The 23,364-nt window shown below is 36.6% G+C and overlaps 1 protein-coding gene and 1 non-coding gene across 3 annotated transcripts in view; both read left to right on the top strand.

Annotated features, from left to right (window-relative positions):
* The window catches only part of LOC114670418 (POTE ankyrin domain family member G-like), a 30,280-nt gene that overhangs the window by 2,616 nt on the left and 4,300 nt on the right, over positions 1–23,364 (top strand). For both annotated transcript variants that reach the window (XM_077949098.1, XM_028828083.2), the window contains 8 exons: positions 2,309–2,423; positions 2,583–2,756; positions 5,618–5,724; positions 7,059–7,196; positions 9,685–9,755; positions 15,566–15,636; positions 17,019–17,063; positions 18,110–18,276. In XM_077949098.1, coding sequence (XP_077805224.1) covers positions 2,309–2,423; positions 2,583–2,756; positions 5,618–5,724; positions 7,059–7,196; positions 9,685–9,755; positions 15,566–15,636; positions 17,019–17,063; positions 18,110–18,276 — 888 coding nt within the window. The remainder of the gene's footprint in view (positions 1–2,308; positions 2,424–2,582; positions 2,757–5,617; positions 5,725–7,058; positions 7,197–9,684; positions 9,756–15,565; positions 15,637–17,018; positions 17,064–18,109; positions 18,277–23,364) is intronic.
* On the top strand, positions 8,459–8,565 carry LOC114670744 (U6 spliceosomal RNA). The gene has a single exon (XR_003720433.2). It is a non-coding gene; the product is annotated as a U6 spliceosomal RNA (small nuclear RNA).

Below are 23,364 nucleotides of genomic sequence, written 5' to 3'. Positions count from 1 at the left end.
AGATATGTTGACATGCAAAGATGTACTTTGCTATATCAAGTGAGGAAAAAATCAGTTTGTTATACACATACACAAACAGAATCTGCTCTTGTGTTACCTGAAAATATGTAGAAAACATAATCAAACTTATTTCTGGGGATTTGTAAGTGAAGTTCTTCCCTTTCTCTTATCTGTGATTTCTGCAATGAATATCTGAAAAGTTTTAGTTAAGTTTCATTAGTAATGAAATAATCCTTGGAAAGAGAAGGAATGTGCTACTTGCATAGATACAAATAATTTCTCACATTTTATTATTTATTTTTATTCCTGTGGATAGCTATCTTCTGTGAACTTTTACCCTCTTGAGAAGTAGAGGGTTTCTGTTTACCTGTTCCTGTAGATTTTATTGTATATACATTTTATTATAAAATTATATTTTCATTATATATATAAACATGTGTAAAAGGTATGAATTATTTTAGTTTAGTTATATATTTATGAAAACTAAAATAGCAAATATAAATGATCATTACTATTGTAAATGTATTGCTCTGCTCAACAGGAGCATTCTTTAAAAATATTGAACTCCTAAGCTGTGTTTATGCATTCTTTCAATCCGTTTAGTCATCAAACATAAGCCAGACACCTATTATGTGGAAGGCATATTCTACCATCTCTCAGGATCTTTCTGTCTTTGAAAACTTAATATTTACCTGCTGCTCCCGAGCAAGTTGAGAGATTTAAAATTGGGGCATTAGGAGGTAATCTCAATTGAAACTTTTCCTCCCTCCTTTCAAACAAAAGCATTTCTGAAGGTAGACAATAGTAAAAGATAACCCTCAACTACCCTTCTGAAAATGTATAAGTCTTGGGTAAAGACTGTTTTAGTACTTTTAAGAACCAAAATGTGGTACACAAATTGCATGGAATACTATGCAGTCATAAAAGAAAGAACGAGAGCATGTCCTTTGCAGGGACATGGATGGTGTTGAAGACCATTATCCTTAGCAAACTAATACAGGAACAGAAAACCAAGTACCACACGGTCTCACTTATAGGTGGGAGCTAAATGATGAGAACGCACAGACACCTAGAGGGAAGTGACACACACTGGGGCCTATCAGAGGGTGGAGGGTGGGAGGAGGGAAAGAAGCAAGAAATAGAACTAATGGGTACTGGGCTTAACACCTGAGTAATGAAATAATTTGTACAACCAACCCCCTTGACACATTTTTACCTATGTAACAAACCTGCACATCCTGCACCTGTACCCCTAAAAGTAAACATTGAAAAAAAGCTCCACAAATAGTTTCATAAATCCATTTTAAAAGGAGAAGAATTATAACAGTCTTAAATCCTAATATGAATGATTGGAAATACCTGATGTACATACATTGTATAAATCTTAAGTATTGATAAAAATGAGCCCATGCCATTCATTTGAATTTCAAGTTTTCTTCGCCTTAAAGATTTTGAAAACCAAAGTAAGAAATAGATTATTTTAAAAATTTGTTTGTGTTTTCACCTCAGCCCTCTTATTCCATAGTTCTTTTAAGAACTAACATTTATCTAAATGCTAGTCATCTGACTGGAACCGCCCCAGACCTGTTATATTGTAACATATTCTACTTAATGTAAGGCACCAAGGATTGTATGATGCCCCTTTATTGTATGTCTCAATAAGAGAATTATTTAAATCCTGCCAATTATAGTTATAGTAAATCATGAATTATAAGTGGTATTTCAGTGTGAGAAATGGTAAAACATAGAGACAATGATCATCTTAGAATCACTAAAATACATCGTTACCTGTAATCTTTAAAACATACCTGAAAGTGTAGGTATAATTGTATTATCTCACTGAATTCAAATGTTGTCTTTAGTGGTATTAGTAAAAATTATAATATCTTACAATTACTGAGCTGTTATTTGTGTTAGGAACTATTCTATATCTTTTGTGTAGAGTCTTATTTAAGCATTACTGTGGTTTCCTCTGAGAAATCGACTCTTTTCATTCCCATTTTATTGATGAGGAAATTGAGAGCCAAAAAGGGTAAGCAACAGCTGGGAAGCATCAGAGCTTCAAGTAGGATTCCAGCCCACGTTGAATGCCATCCAAGGGCTCTGCTCTTCCTGTTCAAATAGGCTGCTCTTTCATTCATACAGTGAGTCATGAGGTAATAAGTAGTGTGCTTTCTTCAAAGGGAAATTAAGTTTGTTTTGAAGGCAGAGCAATAGCAGGCTATTCAGTGTTTGCAATTGCATGAATCATTGATGTAGCTGTAGATAGTGCACTACAATTTCCTAAAAAGTCTTCTCACTCTCATAGGACTGCTCTACATCTGGCCTCTGCCAATGGGAATTCAGAAATAGTAAAACTCCTGCTGGACAGACGATGTCAACTTGATGTCCTTGACAACAAAAAGAGGACAGCTCTGATCAAGGTATGCAGTAGTCAACTATATCAGCATGAGATGGCTTTGATTTCAATACATAGCATAAAAATGAGTTTTCTCATTTAAATAGAACTAGTTGGTGAAAGCTGTGGAATGTTGTTTTTAAGTCCCAGGACTTATAATTTATTTTTGGTCTAATACTGACAGGCTGTACAATGCCAAGAAGATGAATGTGCATTAATGTTGCTGGAACATGGCACTGATCCAAATATTCCAGATGAGTATGGAAATACTGCTCTACACTATGCTATCTACAATGAAGATAAATTAATGGCAAAAGCACTGCTCTTATATGGTGCTGATATTGAATCAAAAAATAAGGTATAGATCTACCAATTTTATCTTCAAAATACTGAAATGCATTCATTTTAACGTTGACCTGGGTAAGGGCCAGTTTTCCATATTTGGAAGCTCAAGCATAACCTGAATGAAAATATTTTGAAATGACTTAATTATCTAAGACTTTGTTTTAAATATTGCTACTTTTAAAGAAGCATTAGAGGTTACAGTTTTTTTTAAATGCACTTGTGGTTAATATTTTTTTTAAAACACTGAATTTGCAAAAGGTAATACTTTTTTTTTTTCAGTTTTTCCCTGCCAGGTTTTCTTTTTTTTCCCCCTAATGAATGTAAAATGACAAAATTTGTCCTGGAAATAGGTTTCACATTAAAACTCCAAGAAAACTTAAACATATTTCGGTGAATGGTAATCCTGCTACTTTGGCAAGTTCCCCCCCAAAAAAAAAAAAAAAAAAAAAACCAAACCAAAACAGTAATAGATATGAGGTGATGTATCTCTCAGTGGCAAGGCTTAAGATATTTCTGATTGCTTGTGAGGCAGAAGCGGAAAGGGAAAAAGACAGCAATCAGAAATATCAAGGCCAATTTGGAAATTAGGTAATGGAGGGAAAAGACTGTGAAGAGGTTTTGTGTGTGTGTATGTCTCTGCATGCGTGTGTGTGTGTGTGAGTGTGGTTGTTGTTGTTCATTCATTTGTTTCCTTTGTATGGTGAGACAAGGTTCTTTTAAATTTTAGAAAATGACAGTTTTCAGTTTGGGAGAGGGAGTTAATGGGTTGAAAAATGCCTAGAGATCAATTTCAGGAGGGCTCTGAGGATCCCGATAGGCAGTGAATAGGTGGTAATGTTGTGGGAAACCCTTGAGCAGAGGGAACGACAAGTTATTAACTGACTTAGTGTCCTATTCTGGTAAAAATGGCCAATTAGAGTCTCAACTCTGCTTTCAACGCTAGCATGTCTTTATGGGAAGGTGGGAGACAAGGGGCTTATAAGGAACGAGATCAGGTTGGATTTTGAGTTTACTAGACCTTGTTTTACTCTTACCGGGGAAAATTATGTGGTATTTTCAGCAAACGAGTCTCTCTCCTACTCTTTCCTCTTTTTGGCCAAATCCTCAAATGATAAAGGGAATTAGTTATGTGGATGAGAGATGAGACTGAAGTAATCGTCTATTGCACTAGCTTCCAGCTAGAGTTGTGCATTCCAGTTACCTCAGGAAAATTTTTAAATAGTCCACAAGTCTAGGCTTTCCCCTGAAGATTTTGATAGAGTAAGTCTAATAAAGCCTGGATATATATGTTTAAAAATGTTTCCTTGAAGCCAGGCATGGTGGTGCATGGCTGTAGTCCCAGCTGCTAGGGAGGCTGAGGTGGGAGGATTGCTTGAGCTCAGGAGTTCAAGTCTAGCCTGGTCAACATGAGACCCTCTCTCTAACAATGACAACAACAACAAATTTCTCAAAATCTGGATACACTCCTGCTTAAGAAACACTGAATACATAAGTGTAAAATGTAAATTCTTATATCTCAGAAACGTAAGATATTTCTAGAAGAGTTGGAGTTGGATATGTGCTAATTCCTTTAAATCTTTCTTTTCCAATAACATTAATCTAACTTTTTTTGTTTGTTTGTTTTTGAGATGGGGTCTCAATCTGTTCCCCAGGCTGTGGTGCAGTGGTGTGATCACAGCTTACCACACCCTTGACCTCCCCAAGCTCAGGTCGTCCTCCAATCTCAGTTTTTGTATTTTTTTTTTTTAGTAGAGATGAGGTTTTTGCCATGTTTCCCAGACTGATCTTGAACTCCTGGGCTCAAGCGAATCACCCACCTCAGCCTCCCAAAATGCTAGGATTACAGGTGTGAGCGACCATTCCTGCCCGAGTCTGACTTTTATCAGTGGTTGAGACATTAAAATGAATATTATTGGCACTATCTATCAGCTTACGGAATAATACCTTTTCCTTTATACCTTCAGTTATTCCCTGCCAATCAGAAGGTCTTTAGAAATTTGCAGTGAGTAGTCTTTCATTAAGTAGAGAATGGCCCTCTCAGGATTTTGTGTCTCTTTGTTCAGTTATTCAAGTGCTTAGGTCAGTAAGTCATTGTTAAGAGCAGAGTTTTCTCAATTAGAATTGTAGCAAATTCTAAACCTTTTTCTTAATCAATTGAAGCTGTATTGTGGACTATCCATTATGTCTCTTAAGTTTGCAGAGGTTTGACATAATCAGGATGGCAGGTTTAAACACTAAAATCCATGGAGTTATTAAGAATACAGACAGGAATTCTGTTAGTTTCAGTAATCCTGTGAACTGATTACCTATTTAGTTAACAATCTGGAAAAATTAAATACAAATAGATTTTAAATGAATAAAAACAAAAATTCTTAAAAGGGGCAGTATGAGTATTAATAGCAATTTTTATTGCACATTGGAGCTTGAACTTTTGGTAAAACAGGTGAAACTAAAGAAATATTTTACATTCAAATTCTTGCTTTATACACAAGAATTTTGTCTTAGGGTTGGATAATATAGAGATAAAAGATACATCCCCTGCCCTCAAGAAGCTCTTTGTTTAAATGGAAAAAAAATCATCATCCAAAAGTGCCATGCCAAATGCTGGGTTAGAAGCAAAGAGTCTTGGAAGCAGTAAATGTTGAAAGTGAGTTTTTGAGATGATCAGAGTTGATGTGGTCAGGCAGCGAAGGGGTGTTTCCAAGGGAAGCAGCAGCATGTGGGAAAGCACAGAAGAGTGAGATGGAAGCAGCTACATTTGATTTACTTTCTATGAGTGTAAGTCCATGGGATCTTATATAAAGTTTCCAGTTCAGCTGAGAAATACATAATTTTTTGAATTACATATTGTTTTTATTTTATATTGTTTTACAGCATGGCCTCACACCACTTTTGCTTGGCGTACGTGGACAAAAACAGCAAGTGGTGAAATTTTTAATCAAGAAAAAAGCTAATTTAAATGCACGTGACAGATGTGGAAGGTATAGTTATTTCTTTTAATCTGTGTGTTGTTCTAGATTGATAGCAGTCACTCAAGTCATAAATAATAAATTAATAAGATTAAATTATACTTATTGGGACATAGTGATCAGTATCAACACAAATCAGTTAAGCAGAAAAACAATTATTTGGACTGGGCAACATGAAGAACAGTTTTAGTAGGATTCATCTTCTCTTATTGTATTGACTGATGTTATTTGTTGTATGACATTTTGGTTACCTGATATTATGTTAGCTAAAGGGATTTCATATTAATTTTATGAAATGTAAACTTTAACTTTTAGTTTACTTTATGACTCAGTATTGAACTTCTTAACCCTTTCTAGTAGTTTTTAACCTCTGTGTCTTCTATGCTTTTCTGATAAATATGCTGTATGGAACATAAATAGGAGTTGAGATTCCTTTTGTCTTTTCAATGACTCTACTTTAAGTTGCCTTGTTTGAAGAATATTAATGTTAGCTTATCCCTACATGACAATTAATTGCTATTCCCACACACTATGGGTTCACAGCTTTTTTCCTTTTTTATTGCCAGTGTATTTTGATGTTTTTATTTTTAATTGGTATGGAGAGAGGGAGTGAAGATAGTTTTAAGTGGATACACTTTTCCTTTATGAAGGCAAGCCGTAGGTGGGTGATAAAGAGAAAAGAGCTAGGCTTTGGATTCACACAAGACTGGGTTTAATCCCTAGCTTTCTTACTTGCTAGGTGTGTGACCTTGGGAATCTTATTTACCACCACACATGTTGTCATATATGAAAAGTAGGAGAATACATCCTTCAAAGTTGGCTGTGCATAAGTAAGGAAGATATATATGGCATTTAATTCAGTGCCCAGCACATGCTTATTGGCATCATTAACTGAAACTCCTATGACTACTATTCTTACCATTATTATTAATATTACTGCTTTCAGCAAGCAGAGAGCCCTTATTTATCTTACCCCCTAGCTGATTTTCTATTACAGCATATCAGTCTAGGGAAGCTGTAAGGAAATCTTCACTTAAACCTTTGTCCACTTCAGATAAGTGACACTAGCATTGTTTCTTGCCCATTAAAGGACTTTAAATTAATGTCTTCTACTATGCAATACCCCACTGAGATAAGAGGTTTCCTTGTTGTCCCTTCCTTTAAACCTTGTTGGTATTTTACAAAGATGAACACTTAAGCACCCAAGACGCTTATGTGTTTTAGTGCATGTAAATCTTTAATTCTGCATGGACAGGCAAGATGTTAAATTGATAAAGTATATAAAATTAACTTTTAAAATAAGTTTATTACAGTTCCTAAGGGAGAAATTATCTCTGTCATTTTAGAAATGCTCTCATACTTGCTGTACGTTGTGGATCAGCAAGTATAGTCAGCCTTCTACTTGAGCAAAATATTGACGTCTCTTCTAAAGATCTATCTGGACAGATGGCCAGAGACTATGCTGTTTCTAGTCATCATAATGTGTAAGTGTTTACATTAAAAGGCTAGTTAATGCTAAATTGAGGATTAAAGTAATTATAACAATCGCATCTTACATATGAGGTGACATGTCATAGTGTGGTTCAGGTAGTTTTAGAGTGGCAGTCAGTTAGTCCCCTTCATCAGCCAGAAATCAGACAAAAAGCAAGACAAGTTAGAGGTACCAATGGGTGCGGGATTCTTTATCTCAGGACTTTTAGACCTTGATACTTAGAGATCCCAACACTGTTCATTTCATCCAAGTATAACACCTATGCATGGGATTAAAGAATAGTGTCATATCTTTGATTTTTCTGATTAGTTATTTGGGTCTTGAAATGTCCAGTTTAACAGAAAGCCTTGGACTGTCTTCTGGGTATTATCTCCTACATACTCCTTGAGTTTTTCAATAACTGAAGGGATTCACTAAATCCAAGGAAGACAGTCCCTTTTATCAAGTCAGAAGGAGGAGGGAAAAAAAGGACATTCCAGTCATTCTGATGTTTCACTTGCTCCTGTTGCTGCATTGTTGCCACTCAAATGGTCCTGCTGCCTGGTAATGGTTGATCTTTGACACAAAGATGCCCTTACTGATTCAGAGTCCTCAAGTCTTCATGGCAAGTCATACAGTGACTTTGAAGTTACAACGTTTGTATGTTCCCATACCCATGCTTATTTGCTCAGCCATTGTTCCCAAAGCACCAGCACCCTGCTCTGGCCGCTGAGCATCATGCCTTTATCCGCAGACAAAGTGAGCAAATTGACCCTTCCCCCCATATTCAGAACCTAATGTGGAACCCTCGTCTTAGCCAAGAGTTAGCTGAGACCTTCATGGTACGAGATCCTTTGAGGCCGTTGTTGGTCTTTTCTCTGGCAGATATTAATTGGGCTTGTTCTAAAGGGTCAGAGGGGTTCAAATAATATGGCAGAAAGAGATCAGTGTTTGTTTCTTCTTTGCTACCAGATCTGTACTGTGAGGCACCTGTATATCCTGTAGAGAACCTTAGGCAGTAGAAAGTTCCATATGAATCTTCCCTGAGCAGTGGCTCCCAGTTGTGGTGGGCCCCTTGAGTGATTTGTTTTACACGATAATGAAAATCGTCCAAGCTACTTTCATCTGTAGCTCAAGATTTTAAGATATTTTTAAATTCTACCTCACAGGAAGCCATTGAAGAGAATTCTCAGAGTCTCAAGTAGGTTAGTTGGACTTAACAGAGCCAAGCCCTGTCCATGACTCATCACTAATCATGTGTAAAAGTAGGGCTTTGTGCTTGCTTCAGCAGCACATATCCTAAAATGGGAACAATACAGAGAAAATTAGCATGGCTACTGCGTAAGGAAGCAGCACAAATTTTTGAAGTGTTCTATATTTTGGGCAGTCACTGGAAGGTTATTTGATTATTTGCTGACTAGCTCTAAGGAAACAGTGTGAATCAAAGCAACATGGGTGCCACCAAAATAATGAAATTGTGATTTGCACTAAAAAAATAGTCATGTAAGATGGTCTATGAGATGACTTGGAGCTGAATAACATGTTCAGTGCAAAATATGTTGTTAGTATGTATGTCAAAAATTAGAGAATGTCAACTTGCAACTTCTTCATGGAAACTAAAAAAAAAATAAAGGTAGAGTTTTGGTCTCCATGTCAGCTGCAATTGAACATCAATATAAAGCATTATCTTAACAAACATCTGCTGGCTCAGAGTTGGAGTCAGTAGAGAAGGATCATTGGTTCAAGCCAGGTCTTAACATCTATTGGTTTTTCTGCCCTTGGTGTGATTGGTCAACTCTGTAATAGTGGACAATCACATTAGCTACTTTAATGAGATATTTATGAGTAAATTTAGTTACAAACTATGACATAGTTGGGATGTCCTGAATTATAAGCCATAAGGAGCAGAACAACTAAGAAGTAGAATTAGGACTTAATAACATTTTCTGAAAACTACAACATTTGCATATTAGAATCTATGAACAAAATACACACTGGGTTTTATTTGGGATTCTGAGATAATTTCAGTCATGAAGTTTAGGAACAGATTATTCCATTGCTTTACTATTTCTCTGAGCATTTTAAAAATGTTATCTTGTTAAATCATTATAACAGCCTAGTGAAATAAGGCAGCAAAGCCCTCACTTTGTAGAAGAAGACATTGAGCCTAAGAGAAGCAAGTTGTCCAAGAACAAATAGCTGTTCATTATGGAGCCAGGACTTAAGCAGAGTTGGAACGCTTTCTATTATGTCATGCTAATGCAAGCTAATTTGCTGGATCATACTGCTCTCGATTTGTGAGCATTTCACCTTACATTTTTTCCTTCTTTAATTAGAAGCTTCAAGAGAAGTTTATAGAATGTACTCATAAGTGGATGGGATAATACTGTTAAGTTCTGATATTATGATATTGTTTGAAATACTCTAAGAATTTTACATTTGCTAAGTTTTTTATATCAGTATTAAAATAGTAATTTGGTTTATTACATTTTTATATATAGAATTTGCCAATTACTTTCTGACTACAAAGAAAAACAGATGCTAACAATCTCTTCTGAAAACAGCAATCCAGGTAAGACTTGTGATAGTGAATTCCATTAGGTCAGTTGTCCCCAACCTCTCTGGCACCAGGGACCGGTTTTGTGGAAGACAATCTTTCCATGGGCTGGGGGAAGGTGGGGATGGTTTCAGGATTATTCAATCATGTTACATTTATTGTGCTACTTTATTTATATTATGATTACATTGTAATATATAATGAAATAATTATACAACTTACCATCATGTAGAATCCGTGGAAGCTCTGAGCTTATTTTTCTGCAACCAGATGGTCTCATCTGGGGGCAGAGCAATGTGAGACAGTGACAGATCATCAGGCATTAGATTCTCATACGAAGCACACAACCTACATTCCTCAGATGGGCAGTTCACAACAGGGTTCATGCTCCAATGAGTATCTAATGCTATCACTGATCTGACTGGAGGCAGAATTCAGGCGGTAGTACAAGCCATGGGGCTGGCTGTAAGTACAGGTGAAGCCTCCCTGGCTTGCCTGCTGCTCCCCTCCTCCTGTGTGGTGCGGTTCCTAATAATCCATGGACTGGTACAAGTCTGTAGACTGGGAGTTGTGGACCCCTGCTCTGGGTGGTCCTACCATAGATAAAAAAGTAACAGTAAGGAATTTTTGATCACAAAAGAATGCTGAAGCACAAGTCATGTTACATATGCTTGTCCCCACAAGGTCTCACTATTACTGACTTCATTCCTCCTCATTTGAAGTTGGAAAGAGACACATTTACTTTGTTGGAACAAGGTTAATTGGTTAATTGTCATGATAACAGTAATTTTGTTAGAACAAGATGCTGTGCTACCATTTGCCAAAAGATTGTCAAAATAAATATACAAATTGCCCAACTGTAGGCTCAGGAGATTATAATAAAAGTAGAAAAATGTTTCACAATAACAAAAATGCTAGTATGCTACCTGGTTGTGGACACCTAATACATTGTATAACCGAAACGGTGTGAGGACAACTTTAATTTAGCCACCTATTTATCAAAGAGCTTTTGTAAGTTAGGTTTTATTAGTTTCAGGAGACAAAGATGAAATAGATGTAGTTTTGATCCTTAAGGTGTTCATAATAGGCTGTCTCCATTTCATTTCTGTGCTTTTTCAACAGAATTTACAAAGAAAACATTTCTATTTATGTTTTCACTTGTCCACTTAACAAATAACTATCAAATGTCTTTTAGATACTAACCACTTGTCTAACACTATGAAACACAAACAATTAAAAATACAGACAGGAGCTTGTTATTATCATTGTCATTTTTTAAAATTTTACTACTTCATTCAGTGCTTACTGTGTGCTAGATGTCCACTGGAATCTTATAATTATAATTTATTATATATTGATTATGTGCCAGACATATGTGATGAGGAATGAAAGTTTTGAAAAAAAAAAAGTAGGTATGATTCAAGGGAAGCATGCAGAGTGAAAAGAATTTTTCTAGGTAAAGAAGCAGAAGAATAATGTTTGGCAGAAGGAACATGCAACAAGATTGTGTGTTGGCCAGAAGGAACATCTAAGGAAATTGCCTGTTTGGCCGGAAGGGCAGCAAGTGCAAAAGACAAGATGCTTGAGTGAACTTTGCAGGGTTTCTGAGCAGTTCACTTTTGCTAGCACCAAAAGTGTGAGATACCAGAGGTTGGGAATGAGGTGAATACTTAGCTAAGGCAAGTTTATGACAGACTTTTTAATACTACAGAAATGAGCAGGTCTTATCCTGTAGGCCATGGGAAGTTTACCAGGTAGAATGCTTTGGACTGCAAATACTGATGAGCAGTGGCGAAAACAGTAGGAACCAGAGTTGTTTTGTTTGTTCAGTGATATCCTAGGGATCCCTCTTGTCCCTCTTTCTGTGCTGTTGACAGTGTTTTATTCATGTCTCCTTTCATGGTTGGCTAATCTGCAACAGCTCCAAACATCTTGTTCTCACAACACAACATCTCAAGGGCTTCTTTTCTTCACCTGTTTCTTCTAAACAGGCAGAAAACTTAGAAGCACACAAGGGTCTTCCTGTAATATTTCATTGGCTGTGTTACACTACCTGCTCATTCCCAAACCAGGTACTGGGAATGCAAATATGTGATTAGCTTAGAATTAATGTTTCTCTTTCTGAGGCTGAGGAGGGAGATTGGGATAATAAATATCCCAATAGACTTGTGTTTCTTCTGCAAGAAAGAATAAGGAATGGCTATTGGTAGGGAGCCGACAATGTTTGCTGCAGGGGCTCATTGGAGACATGGGAGCAGGGGAGTCACAAGATTAAATTTGAGTATTAAGGCATTCTGGTTATGGTGTAAAATGGGTTAGCAAGCTTTTTCTGTAAAGGACCAGGTGAGAAATATTTGAGACTATGTGGTCTCCATCATATCTACTTACCCCTGCTGTTGTCTGCTGTTGTAGTGTGAAAGCCACCATGATTCTTTGTAAGCAAACAGGCCTGACTGAGCTCCTATAAAACTTTATTTACAAAGCCATGAGGCAGATTGGATTTGGACTGTGGCCTATAGTTTGCTGCGATTGATGGAATATAACCTTGTAAAGAAACCAGGAGACAAAGGAAACTTTTGCAGTAGTCAGCTATAGTTTGCTTGTCACACATCCTTGGACTAGTATCAATGTATTATAAGGTTTTCACCCATCCGTGGTGAAATAAAGTTAGGAATCTCAGTTACTCATTTTAATATGTTGGCCTTTGTTTTTATGGTGTTATGCCTTTTTTATTTGTTTTGCTTACTTTTTATTTCATGTAAGAGCTAACATTAATAGCTGGCGGTTTTCTTTTAAATAAGAGCCATTTTGTAAAGTTTATGTTCCCAGTGGCAGTGGGAATATAAAGCAGAGGCAGAAGAGAGGTATAATTAATATGATTTAGTGATAATTGAATGAGAAAGGCTTGGGGGACCGAGAGAAATGTCAGATGATTTACAGGTTTCCAGGTCGTACACTAGTATTTAACCTGGACATGAGGAAGGAGTAGGAAATTTTCTGGTGAATACAGAAGAGCAAAGAGCTGCAGGTCAGCAGGAATGACCATTTTTTTCCTATGCATGTTTAATGGAATATTCATGTAGGATATTTTGAGTAGGTAATTGGATAACCAGCATTTATAACTCACATCCTACTAGTTTGACTCTCAGTAACAAGACTTGTCAAAGACCCAAGAATCTGAAAGTTGATGAAAATGTCCATGTGTATCACCATCAGTGACTGAAAGTCAGCATCCACAGAACACAGAATTGGGACACATGATCCTAGTAGATAAAGATGAATATCAGAGTTATGTTCCTCTTAGGGAATGATAGTCTCCATGAGCTGTGTGAGTCATGGCTGCCAGAAAAAAAAGAGAGCAAGGAGTGTATCAAAGAAGCACAGCAAATTCAGTCCTAGAGTGCCCTGCTTGACTTCATGTCATAGTTCTGACTTCTAAAATACCATTTTCTGCAAAATATGCTTTCTGTTTTTCCCCTCTTGATGCCTGCAACCAAACAGAATACCTTTAGCAGGGCATTTTTGTGTTCTTTCTTTAAGCAAAGCAACATATAAATAACAAAAAGAAGTAAGAGAAAGAGTGTTTTTTGTATAGGCTAGTAATTAATGTAAACTTGAGAGTGAGTACCAGGATTATACTTAGGATTTACAGACTGGGTAGGAAGACTAGGTAGAAATCTAAAGATCACTGACTCAAACACATCATGGTTTCATTGCTTTATTGTCACAGCTCTGAATCCACAACTATGAGTTATATTCATATGCACTATAACTTTAGAAAGCACCTTCCCAAACCAAATATTAAGTGATTTATTGTAATTTCTTTGACTTATTATAGAATTGACTTTCCAAGTGTTCTTGAGAATTATTGAGAATTTGCTACATAGTAACATCTCAGCTGTGTCCACATGAACTATCTGTCACCTTGTTTTAAGGAATAACAGCTCACTAGGAATATTGGTTTTGGCATTAAAATGATCTTTATCTAAATGCAGATAGGACCAGGGATCACTCTTGAACATTAATGTCCAAGCATCTTAAAATTACACATAAGGCTTTCATAATCTGACTTCTGCCCCACTCTTCATCTTTAGCCCTTTTCCCTGTGCGCCCTTTCTCTGGCATTACTGAGCTGCTGGTAATGTCCTACTCACTCGTTCACTCTTTCAGGCCTCACTCCTGCTCTTGCTGCTGTGTGGAATGCTGTTACCCTTTCCTGCCCTCTACCGCTTTTAATCTGGCTAGCCTCAATATTTCAGTCTCTGCTTGGGCATGTGTTCTAGAAAAGCCATCCCTGATATGCTTTATTTTCATTGTTTTTAAACCCTAATGCCTAGCATGTATGTAGCAGGACTCAATAAGAAATTTCTGAGTAAAATAAAGACTGTTTTTACAAATATGATGTGCAAGACTGTCCCCTGCAGTCTTGGAGCAGAGGGGACAGACATGTGGGGGAATAATGTACAGTTCAGGTGGTAAAGATGCAGTAGAAAAATCAGTGAAGTACGAAGGCAGCCTCAAGGAAGGAGGTATCTTTTTATCTAGGGAAAGACATGCAGAATCAAGGAAGACTTCACACAGCATTGCTCTTAAAAGATGAAAATAAGGCTTGTTGTGGTGGCTGACACCTGGAATCCCAGCATTTTTGGGGGCCTAAAGAGGTGGATCATAAGGTCAAAAGATCAGGATCATCCTGGCCAATCGTGAAACACCATTTCTACTAAAAAAATGAAAACTAGCTGGGCATGATGGTGAATGCCTGTAATCCCAGCTTCTTGGGAGACTGAGACAGGAGAATCACTTGAACCAGGGAGTCAGAGGTTGCAGTGAGCTGAGATTGTGCCACTGCACTCCAGCCTGGTGACAGAGAAAGACCCTGGCTCAAAACAAAAAAAAAGAAGAAAAAAAAGAAAAGAAAATAAATTTGTCAGAATAGTGGAGGGAAACATTTTAGATATTAGGAAGACATTGTACACTAATAAAGGCATTAGTAGTAATTTTGCAAATCATTTATAAGGTACTATTGTTGCAGAAAACAGGAGGTAGGAGAGACCCAGTGGGTGAAACAGGAGGATTTTATTTAGGTGCACAGCAGCTCAGCAGATTTGCTTCCAACAACTGAGTCCTGAACAAAGGCAGAGCTTGGCTTATAAAGGCAAGCTTACAGAAGCAGAACAAAGGTGGTTAGTCATATAGTGACAGTTTTACAACCTCAGCATAGCTTGTGACTTTGCAACTACATTGAAGGAAAACAGAAACTTGCAAAATATATGCATTTGTAAAAATAGCTATGAGTAAATGCTGCGGGGAAGGGAGGATGGTAAAGGAGTTTGTTTTCTTAACCTTGCTCTGGGATGTCTGGACCCATACCTGTGGGCTCTGGCTTCTCAGACAGGGTCAACATGACCTTACCTGGGCCCTGCCTGTTACTATCCTTAGAGTCAGAGTAGCTAAGTGCAGGAAAACTTGTTTCTCTTTAAAACTAAATTTCCTTCTCATTACATTTTCTGCTTCATGATTAAGAAGTGGAGAACAACACACTGTGTTACCTTATATGTTTCTACTGTATTTTAAAGTTGTGTTTCTGGTGGTTTTGTTCATTTATGTTGGGTGGATGAATTTGTGAGTGAATCTTATCAGGTGTCTCCCCAAGTGGTTTGCTGAAGTCTTAGAGAATGATTTCCTAAGTAACTATTTCATGAAACACTAAACACTCAATTTATAAGATAAAATAAAATGTTGTCTTAAATCTATTTTTATAAAGGCAATAGTTTTTAACTGTTCTAAGTGGTTCATTTTAACTGAATATATGGATTTCTCAACAGAACAAGACTTAAAGCTGACATCAGAGGAAGAGTCACAAAGGCTTAAAGGCAGTGAAAATAGCCAGCCAGAGGCATGGAGAATTTTAAATTTAAATTTTTGATTTAATGTTATTTTCTTTGCTTTATTAATATTAGATAGTTCAAAGGAAATTACCTTTCAGACTAGGTTTTGAGAATCAATAGATTCTTTTTTCTAAGAACTTTTTAATAGAATCTTAAAATTTAATAAATTCGCAATCTCATTAACAGAAGAATCAATAGATTCTAATTTAGCATTTGAAATTTAACTTAAAAACATAACCGCTATAAAATTTAAAGTACTCTTATTTTACAATATTCTTATTTGAAATATTCTTATCTACCTTTTTGATTAGCTTATAGGTAATCTTTCCTTTTGGAATAGAGGCAAAAGAAATTCCAGAACTTTGTTCTTTTATTCTTACAACACCCTAACATGATAAAGAAAGTAACATCAATTATTGGATTATATTATTAAGCAATGGAATTATGAACAATGCAACACTGATGGTCCCTGACCTGGATTCATGGTTAAAGAGTAATCATGGCCAGCGCTTGAAAATCTGCAGTTTTATATTGCAGTCACTGATAGCAAGGTTAAAGATATATTCTGCCTTGTGGTCTTTCACTGACCTCAGCATTTCTCTTCAGGGAGGGAACCAGGTCATAAAAGCAACCCAAATGCCTATTACAAGAATCATATCTTGCAGAGTGGGACCTTTGGTATTAGTACAGAAACACAATAACATTCGAACTTACTTCAGTCGCAGAAAATCAGTACAGATTATTAAAATTTTTATCCACTGTAATTAGTACACATTAGAATATATTAGAACTGGACTTAAGGAGATCATCTAGATACATAACACTATCATATTACAACATGTAATTTCAATTAACATTTAAGAATTTACATTTCTTTCTGTTTGGTGTTGATTTCAGCTCCTAATAATTGAAAGCGTGCCTACAATCCAGTTAGTAATCTGTAGAGGCTCACTGGTTAGGGTTTGGTGAGGTAAACTCTTTTCAAGTGAGGAAGATTTTGCAACACTACAAATCATCTGCTGATGCATTTTTGGTAGATTTAACACAGAACAAATTAAGTTTAGTCCAAACAAATGGTGACAAAGTTAAGTTTGCTGGTTCATGTTTTTCTTCTCCCTTTGATTAAGGTGAAATATTTTTCACATGTTAGTCAGAAGCCAGTGATGTGGCAGTAGCCGAATGTAGATTAAAAATTTAATTTTTAATTTTAATTAATTATTTATTTATTTAACTATTTTGACAGTTAAATTTTAATTTTAGTTATTTTCTAATTTTTCTTTGTCCATACTTGATTGCTTAAAATAAAATTATTTTAAAAACATGCATTCCAAGAGAGGAGACATCACAGAAATACAACAAGCAAATTAACCTTCTATTTTTGCATTTACAGGAAATATCTCAAGAACAAGAAATAAACAAGGATTGTGATAGAGAGGTATAACTTTATATTCAAATGTTTCTGTTGAATTCAATTTTTACATTATGTTGTTTAACAAAGTGTACTAAGTGTAGGCATACATGATCCTATCATGTAAGTAGCATAAATCATCAGTGAAAAATTTAATATTTAACTCAGAACGAATTCTGTACATTGAGGTTTAAAGAGATACAAACCCTAGAGATACTCTTTCATTATTCTCAAATAATCCTGAATGGTGCTGTAAAATGCTAGGTCATGCCACTTTAGGAGCTTTGGATCAATCGTTTTATCTTTTTTGGTTTTAGTCTGATTATCAATAGATAATGTGGCTAAAGAAGATAATTTCTTATTCTGTGTATCTTCCAGCTAGAAAATTGTATGACTATTGAATGTGAAATTTGGGGAGCATCTCATTTTCTGGGATTCCATGCTCCTACCTCAGCAGTTTCACTCTGCTCCTTGTGTTGTGGCAAACTTTGGTTCCCATGTTTCAGTGAGAACCATCATGTTTTTGATAACCCAGGAACCAAATGAAAAAAGAATGGTCAAAGGCAGTGGGGGAGAAGAAAATCTCAGTGCAGAAAAGGGCAATCTTCCTTTCTATTCCTGAAGCCCCACAGTGTCTCATCCTCTAAATCTAACTGCTTAATGTAAGATCTAGGTGGTAAAGACAGAAGAGGACACATTTTGCGTCTTTGTCTTTTTATTTGTGTGTTCCCATGAGGCAAATGGGGTAAATACATATATAAGATTCTGAAGAGTGGTTGGGAATAAAAGCACAAAATGAAGGAGGGCCCTTTTTGAATTTTGGAAAATTCTATTTTATTCAGTCAAACAGAAATAAAGCAAACTTTACAAATATTTCAATGATACACTAATGATATGATAATTGCATCTTAAAATTATATGGTAATAGTTATGTATATATGATCAAACTTAAGCATGAAATATTTTTAATGACTAAAATAATGATACACTGAGTCAATTGATAAAATCAATTAAAAAGGTTCTTTTTATTCAATAAAGTGATAACCATCCTTAATATCAAACTTCCACTCAAGGTTGAAGAAGTAATGAAGAAGCACGGAAGTAATCATGTGAGATTACCAGAAAACCTGACTAATGATGCCACTGCTGGCAATGGTGATGATGGATTAAATCCACAAAGCAAGAGCAGAACACCGGAAAGTCAGCAATTTCCTGACACTGAGAATGAAGAGTATCACAGGTAAGCCTATGGCAACATTTAACAGGAGAAAACCATGTGCTGTCAAACTAATCCTAATTTGGCTAATATTCATGATTAACAAATTTTGTACTTTTGCTAGGATATTCAGCCTCACCTGGTAATCAGAAAAATGATAATCAGCAAAAAACGAGTTACCATTTTTTCTAGTCATAAATTTATTTGAGAAATAACCAGTATTGGCAAATTTGAGGGGAAAGGCATTTTCTTTTCTTTTTAGTTAACTTTTATTTTAGCTTCAGGGGTACATGTGCAGGTTTGTTACATAGGTAAACTGTATCATGGAGGTTTGGGCTACAGATTATTTCATCAGCCACATAATAAGCAAAAGACCCAAAAGGCAGTTTTTTGGTCATCTCCCTCCTGCCACGCTCCACTCTCAAGTAGACCCTGGTGTCTGTTACTCTCCTCTTTGTGTCCATGAGTTCTCATTGTTTAGTTCCCACTAATGAGCAAGAATATGTGGCATTTGATTTTCTGTTCCTGCATTGGTTTGTTCAGGATAATGGTCTCCAGCTTGATCTGTGTTGCTGCAAAGGAAATGGTCTCATTGAAAAAGACATTTCGCACACTGTTGGTGAACACATTTCAAACATTAATTTAGTAGCATATTCACACACACATATATAACATAGTAAGGATATATATGTATGTTAAGGATATTTATATAGATTTGTTACATATATACTTATGTATAAGGACATTTATTACAGCATCATTATATCAAAAAGGTGAATCCTTTTCAGTAGGAAATTATCATTATCAAAAGTAAATCCTTACCAATAGGAAATAACTCAATTTTCATTCCCAGAAAATAATGTAGTATGCAACCATTTTTTTTTACAAATGAGGTTAGATATAGAGTAAACTGATTATTTCACAATTAAAATGTATTTAAAGCCTTTAGTTTTAGATAACACATCTTAAGATAATTTTGTTAGAATTCTTGTAATATCTGCTGTGTTGCAAATGGAAGCTACATGCTACATTTACACTCTACCTTGATTGCTAGTTATTAAATTTTTGTTGTCAGTGCCTGAGTGCTGAAATATTGGATCTTCAATCTGAATATTGCCAAGGGATTGTACATAGGGATCTATATTTAATATAAATGTTTCAGTATATTGGGTAAAACTTTTATTAAAATATATCAAAGGATCTTTCATCTACTAAACCAGGAGTTGGCCAGATTTTTCTGCAAAGAACCAGTTAGTAAATATTTTAGGGTTTGCAAACTCTCTCTCTCTCTCTCTCTCTATATATGTGTGTGTGTGTGTATATATATATATATATATATATTTGAGTATTTGAGACAAGGTCTCTGTTGCCCAGGCTGGAGTGCAGTTGTATGATCATGGCTCACTGCAGCCTCAACTTTCTAGGTTCTAGTGATCCTCTCACCTCAGCCTCTCTACTAGCTGGGACCACAGATGTGCAGCATCACACCCAGCTAATTGACTCTGTGGACTGTAGAGTGAATAAGCATGGCTGCATTCCAAGATACTTGACTTACAAAAACAGGCAGTGGGCTGGATTTGGCCCACAGGTGCTAATGTGCTGACCTTGTGCTAAAAGGAAGGTGCTGCGAATGCAGTAACTCTTACTCATAAAAGTGTCCTGCATGTGTGACATTATCCTTCCTTTGAGAAAAGGATATATTTCAGTATTAACCACACCATAGTTTTCCACAGTGACTTCATATAATTTTTAAAATTTCATTTATAAAATAAGATTATTTTCAGCATTTCTACCACTTTATTCCTGTTGATAGAACTCAGTAGTTTACTGTGATCAATTACTTTGTATATTTGATGAGTATCAACTGTTCTAGAATTGGCTGATTTTTATCAAGCAAGAAATACTCTCCTTGAAACGTTTAGTGTTTCTTGGTCTTTACGTGTAAGCATGAACAAAGTGATATTCAGTTTATGGAATCTAGAAATGTTCAAGGCAACTTTTAGTTCTATAGTTTTAAGAACTTAACACCTCAGTCTGGCATTTTTAATGCCACATGTGTATAATTTTATAATCTTTAAAATATATAATTGTTATGTAAAATTTGAAGACTACACCTGTTATATAAAATTTAAAACTAATTGTCTATTACTTTTCCATGACTGTGGAAGAAAATGACAACATTCTCAGTCATGACTTCTAAGTATGGTGTCCTTAAAAGAACTGTCTACACTCATGAACTCAATTTTCTTTTCATTCACTCTTAATCTCACACCAGTAAGTCTTCAGTTTCAGCACTCCTCCAACATTGTTTTTCCTCAAGATTATCACTAATTTTTTTCGTAATAAATCTAGGCATTTCTCTAACACTTCATTTTATTTAGTCTGTCAACAGTATTTGAGCCAATGGAGGACATCTCCTCTCTAACAGCGTCTTCAACTTGGCTTTCAGGACCTCACTCCCTTAGGCTTTTCCTCCTGCCTTTCTAGTCCATTCATCATGATATGTTTTGCTTGCTCCTCGTCATCTTTCTCCATTTTGACATTATTTTTTTCCCAGGGCTCAGTCCTCAATCTTCTCTCTCATTACTTTTTCTTTTTTTGAGACAGAGTTTCACTCTGTCACCCAGGCTAGAGTTCAGTGGTGTGATCTCGGCTCACTGCAACCTCTGCCTCCTGGGTTCAAGCGATCCTCCTGCTTCAGCCTCCTGAGTAGCTGGCATTACAGGTTCGTGCCACCATGCTCAGCTAATTTTTGTATTTTTAGTAGAGACAGCATTTCCCCATGTTGTCCAGCCTGGTCTCAAACTCCTGACCTCAGGTGATCTGTCTGCCTTGGCCTCACAAAGTGTTGAGATTACAGGCATGAGCCACTGCACCCAGCCCCTCGTGACTTTTTCTACTATGTATATGCTAGCGATTTCAAAATGTATGTCTCTCGCTCAGATCTCTCTCCCTAATTCCAGATTTCCATATCAGCCTGCCTACTTGACATCTCTATTTGGTTAGCTATTGGGTATCACACACTTGTCAGACCCAAAATTGGGCTACTGATGGCCTTCCTGAAATCTACACCTCATGTAGTCGTTCCTACTTTGTGTAAGGGCAACTCTTCCAGTTGCTCTGCCAAAAATCTCAGTGTCATTCTTGACTCATCTCTCTCTCTCTCTGACACCTCACATCTAATCTCTCAGTAAATCTTGTCAGGTCTACCTGAAGAATATGTCCAGAAGCCAGTCATATCTTCTACATCTGAGCCACCCTCATCTGCAGTCTACATGAGTGTCATAGACTGACAATTGATAGTTCTGGCTTTTAAAAACTTCCCTTTTCATCAATTCTTAACTCAGTGGTTGTACTTAAAATATAAGTCAAATTGTGTCAGTCCTGTGCCCCAGCCCTTCTGATTGCCTCCCATTTCACTCTGAGTATGTGTCAAAGTTCCTCCTAATTATCTCCCTTGCTCTGCTTCAGCCTCACTGAAATTCTTGCCATCCCTTATCTACCCCTAGTGCTTAAAGACTCCAAGCACACCTCTGTACTTGGCAGTTCCCTGTGTCTGGAATGCTTTTTCCCCAGATATCCTCCTAGCTTACTCTTTCCATTCCTTCAGTTCTTTATTTAAAACCTCCTTTCCCGAGTCCAAGTGATCTCATTGTTCAGTTCCCACCTATGAGTGAGAACATGCGGTGTTTGGTTTTCTGTTCTTGTGATAGTTTGCTAAGAATGATGGTTTCCAGCTGCATCCATGTCCCTACAAAGGACACAAACTCGGAAGGGGAACATCACACACCGGGGCCTATCATGGGGAGGGGGGAGGGGGGAGGGATTGCATTGGGAGTTATACCTGATGTAAATGACGAGTTGATGGGTGCTGATGAGTTGATGGGTGCAGCACAGCAACATGGCACAAGTATACATATGTAACAAACCTGCACGTTATGCACATGTGCCCTAGAACTTAAAGTATAATAATAATAATTAAAAAAAAATAAAACCTCCTTTCTACTAAGAAGTAGAAAAAGGGTGAAAAGAAACACATTATGGAACAACCACTTTCTGAGGAAGAACCATGTACTACCTGGACGCATCATGCTTAAGATTCGGAGTGTACCAGGGAGGCTCTCTAATGCAACCAAGGGAAGGTTCAATGAAACAAAGTGACTTATCGTCTCTAACTTCAAACCCATTTGTATCTTGACATCAACACTGTTAACCTTATGTCATCATTTCTTAGAGTCTTTGATATACAAATAAAAGGTTTTTTTGTATTAGAAAAAAAAAATCCCCTTTGTCAGCAGAGACTTTTCTGACCATCTCAACTTTCCCACCACCCTCCCCATCAAACACGTAAACATTTCATTTTCCTGCTTTAGTTTTTCTCCTCTAATGTACTGTATATTTTGTCTTCTGTGTCCATTATTATTGTGTGTTTACCTCACTCTCATGCATTGGGATTTTATTTTTCACTACCATATCCACACTGCCTAGAAAAAGGCCTAGCACACTGGATGTAGCTACCTAATAAATCCTTATTAAATGAGTGAATGGAGTTTATCCTGGGTATATTGTTTGATTGATTCTCACTTTTAAAAAGTTTGACGTGGTTCACTCTAATAGTTTTGCCTGCTAATTATATGCATTTAAAAAATTGTTTTGGCTCTTTATAATAAGCTACATTCTTTATACTATTTTTTTTTATTTAGGGTGAAAAGCCCAATATTGTGGTTATTCATTATTTATTCTTTTACTAGTAATCATAATTGTAATTATGGTAAACTGAGTCAGAGGACTTGCAAACTTTACTAGTATTTTATTTGATTTGATTTTTGAGATGGAGTCTCACTCTGTCGCCCAGGCTGGAGTGCAGTGGTGGGGTCTCAGTTCACTGCACCCTCCGCCTCCTGGGTTCATGTATTTCTCCTGCCTTAGCCTCATGAGGAGCTGGGATTACAGGGGCATGACACCACGCCTGGCTAATTTCTGTATTTTTAGTAGAGACAGGGTTTCACCATGTTGGACAGGCTGGCCTCACACTCTTTACTCAGGTGATCCACCCACTTCGGCCCTTCAAAGTGCTAGGATTACAGGCGTGAGCCACTGCACCCAGCCACT

This window comes from Macaca mulatta, chromosome 10 (genome assembly GCF_049350105.2).
Source record: "Macaca mulatta isolate MMU2019108-1 chromosome 10, T2T-MMU8v2.0, whole genome shotgun sequence".
NCBI classification, from domain to species: domain Eukaryota; kingdom Metazoa; phylum Chordata; class Mammalia; order Primates; family Cercopithecidae; genus Macaca; species Macaca mulatta.
The sequence above is the reverse complement of the archived record's forward strand: the minus strand, read 5'-3'. Positions and strand labels throughout refer to the sequence as shown.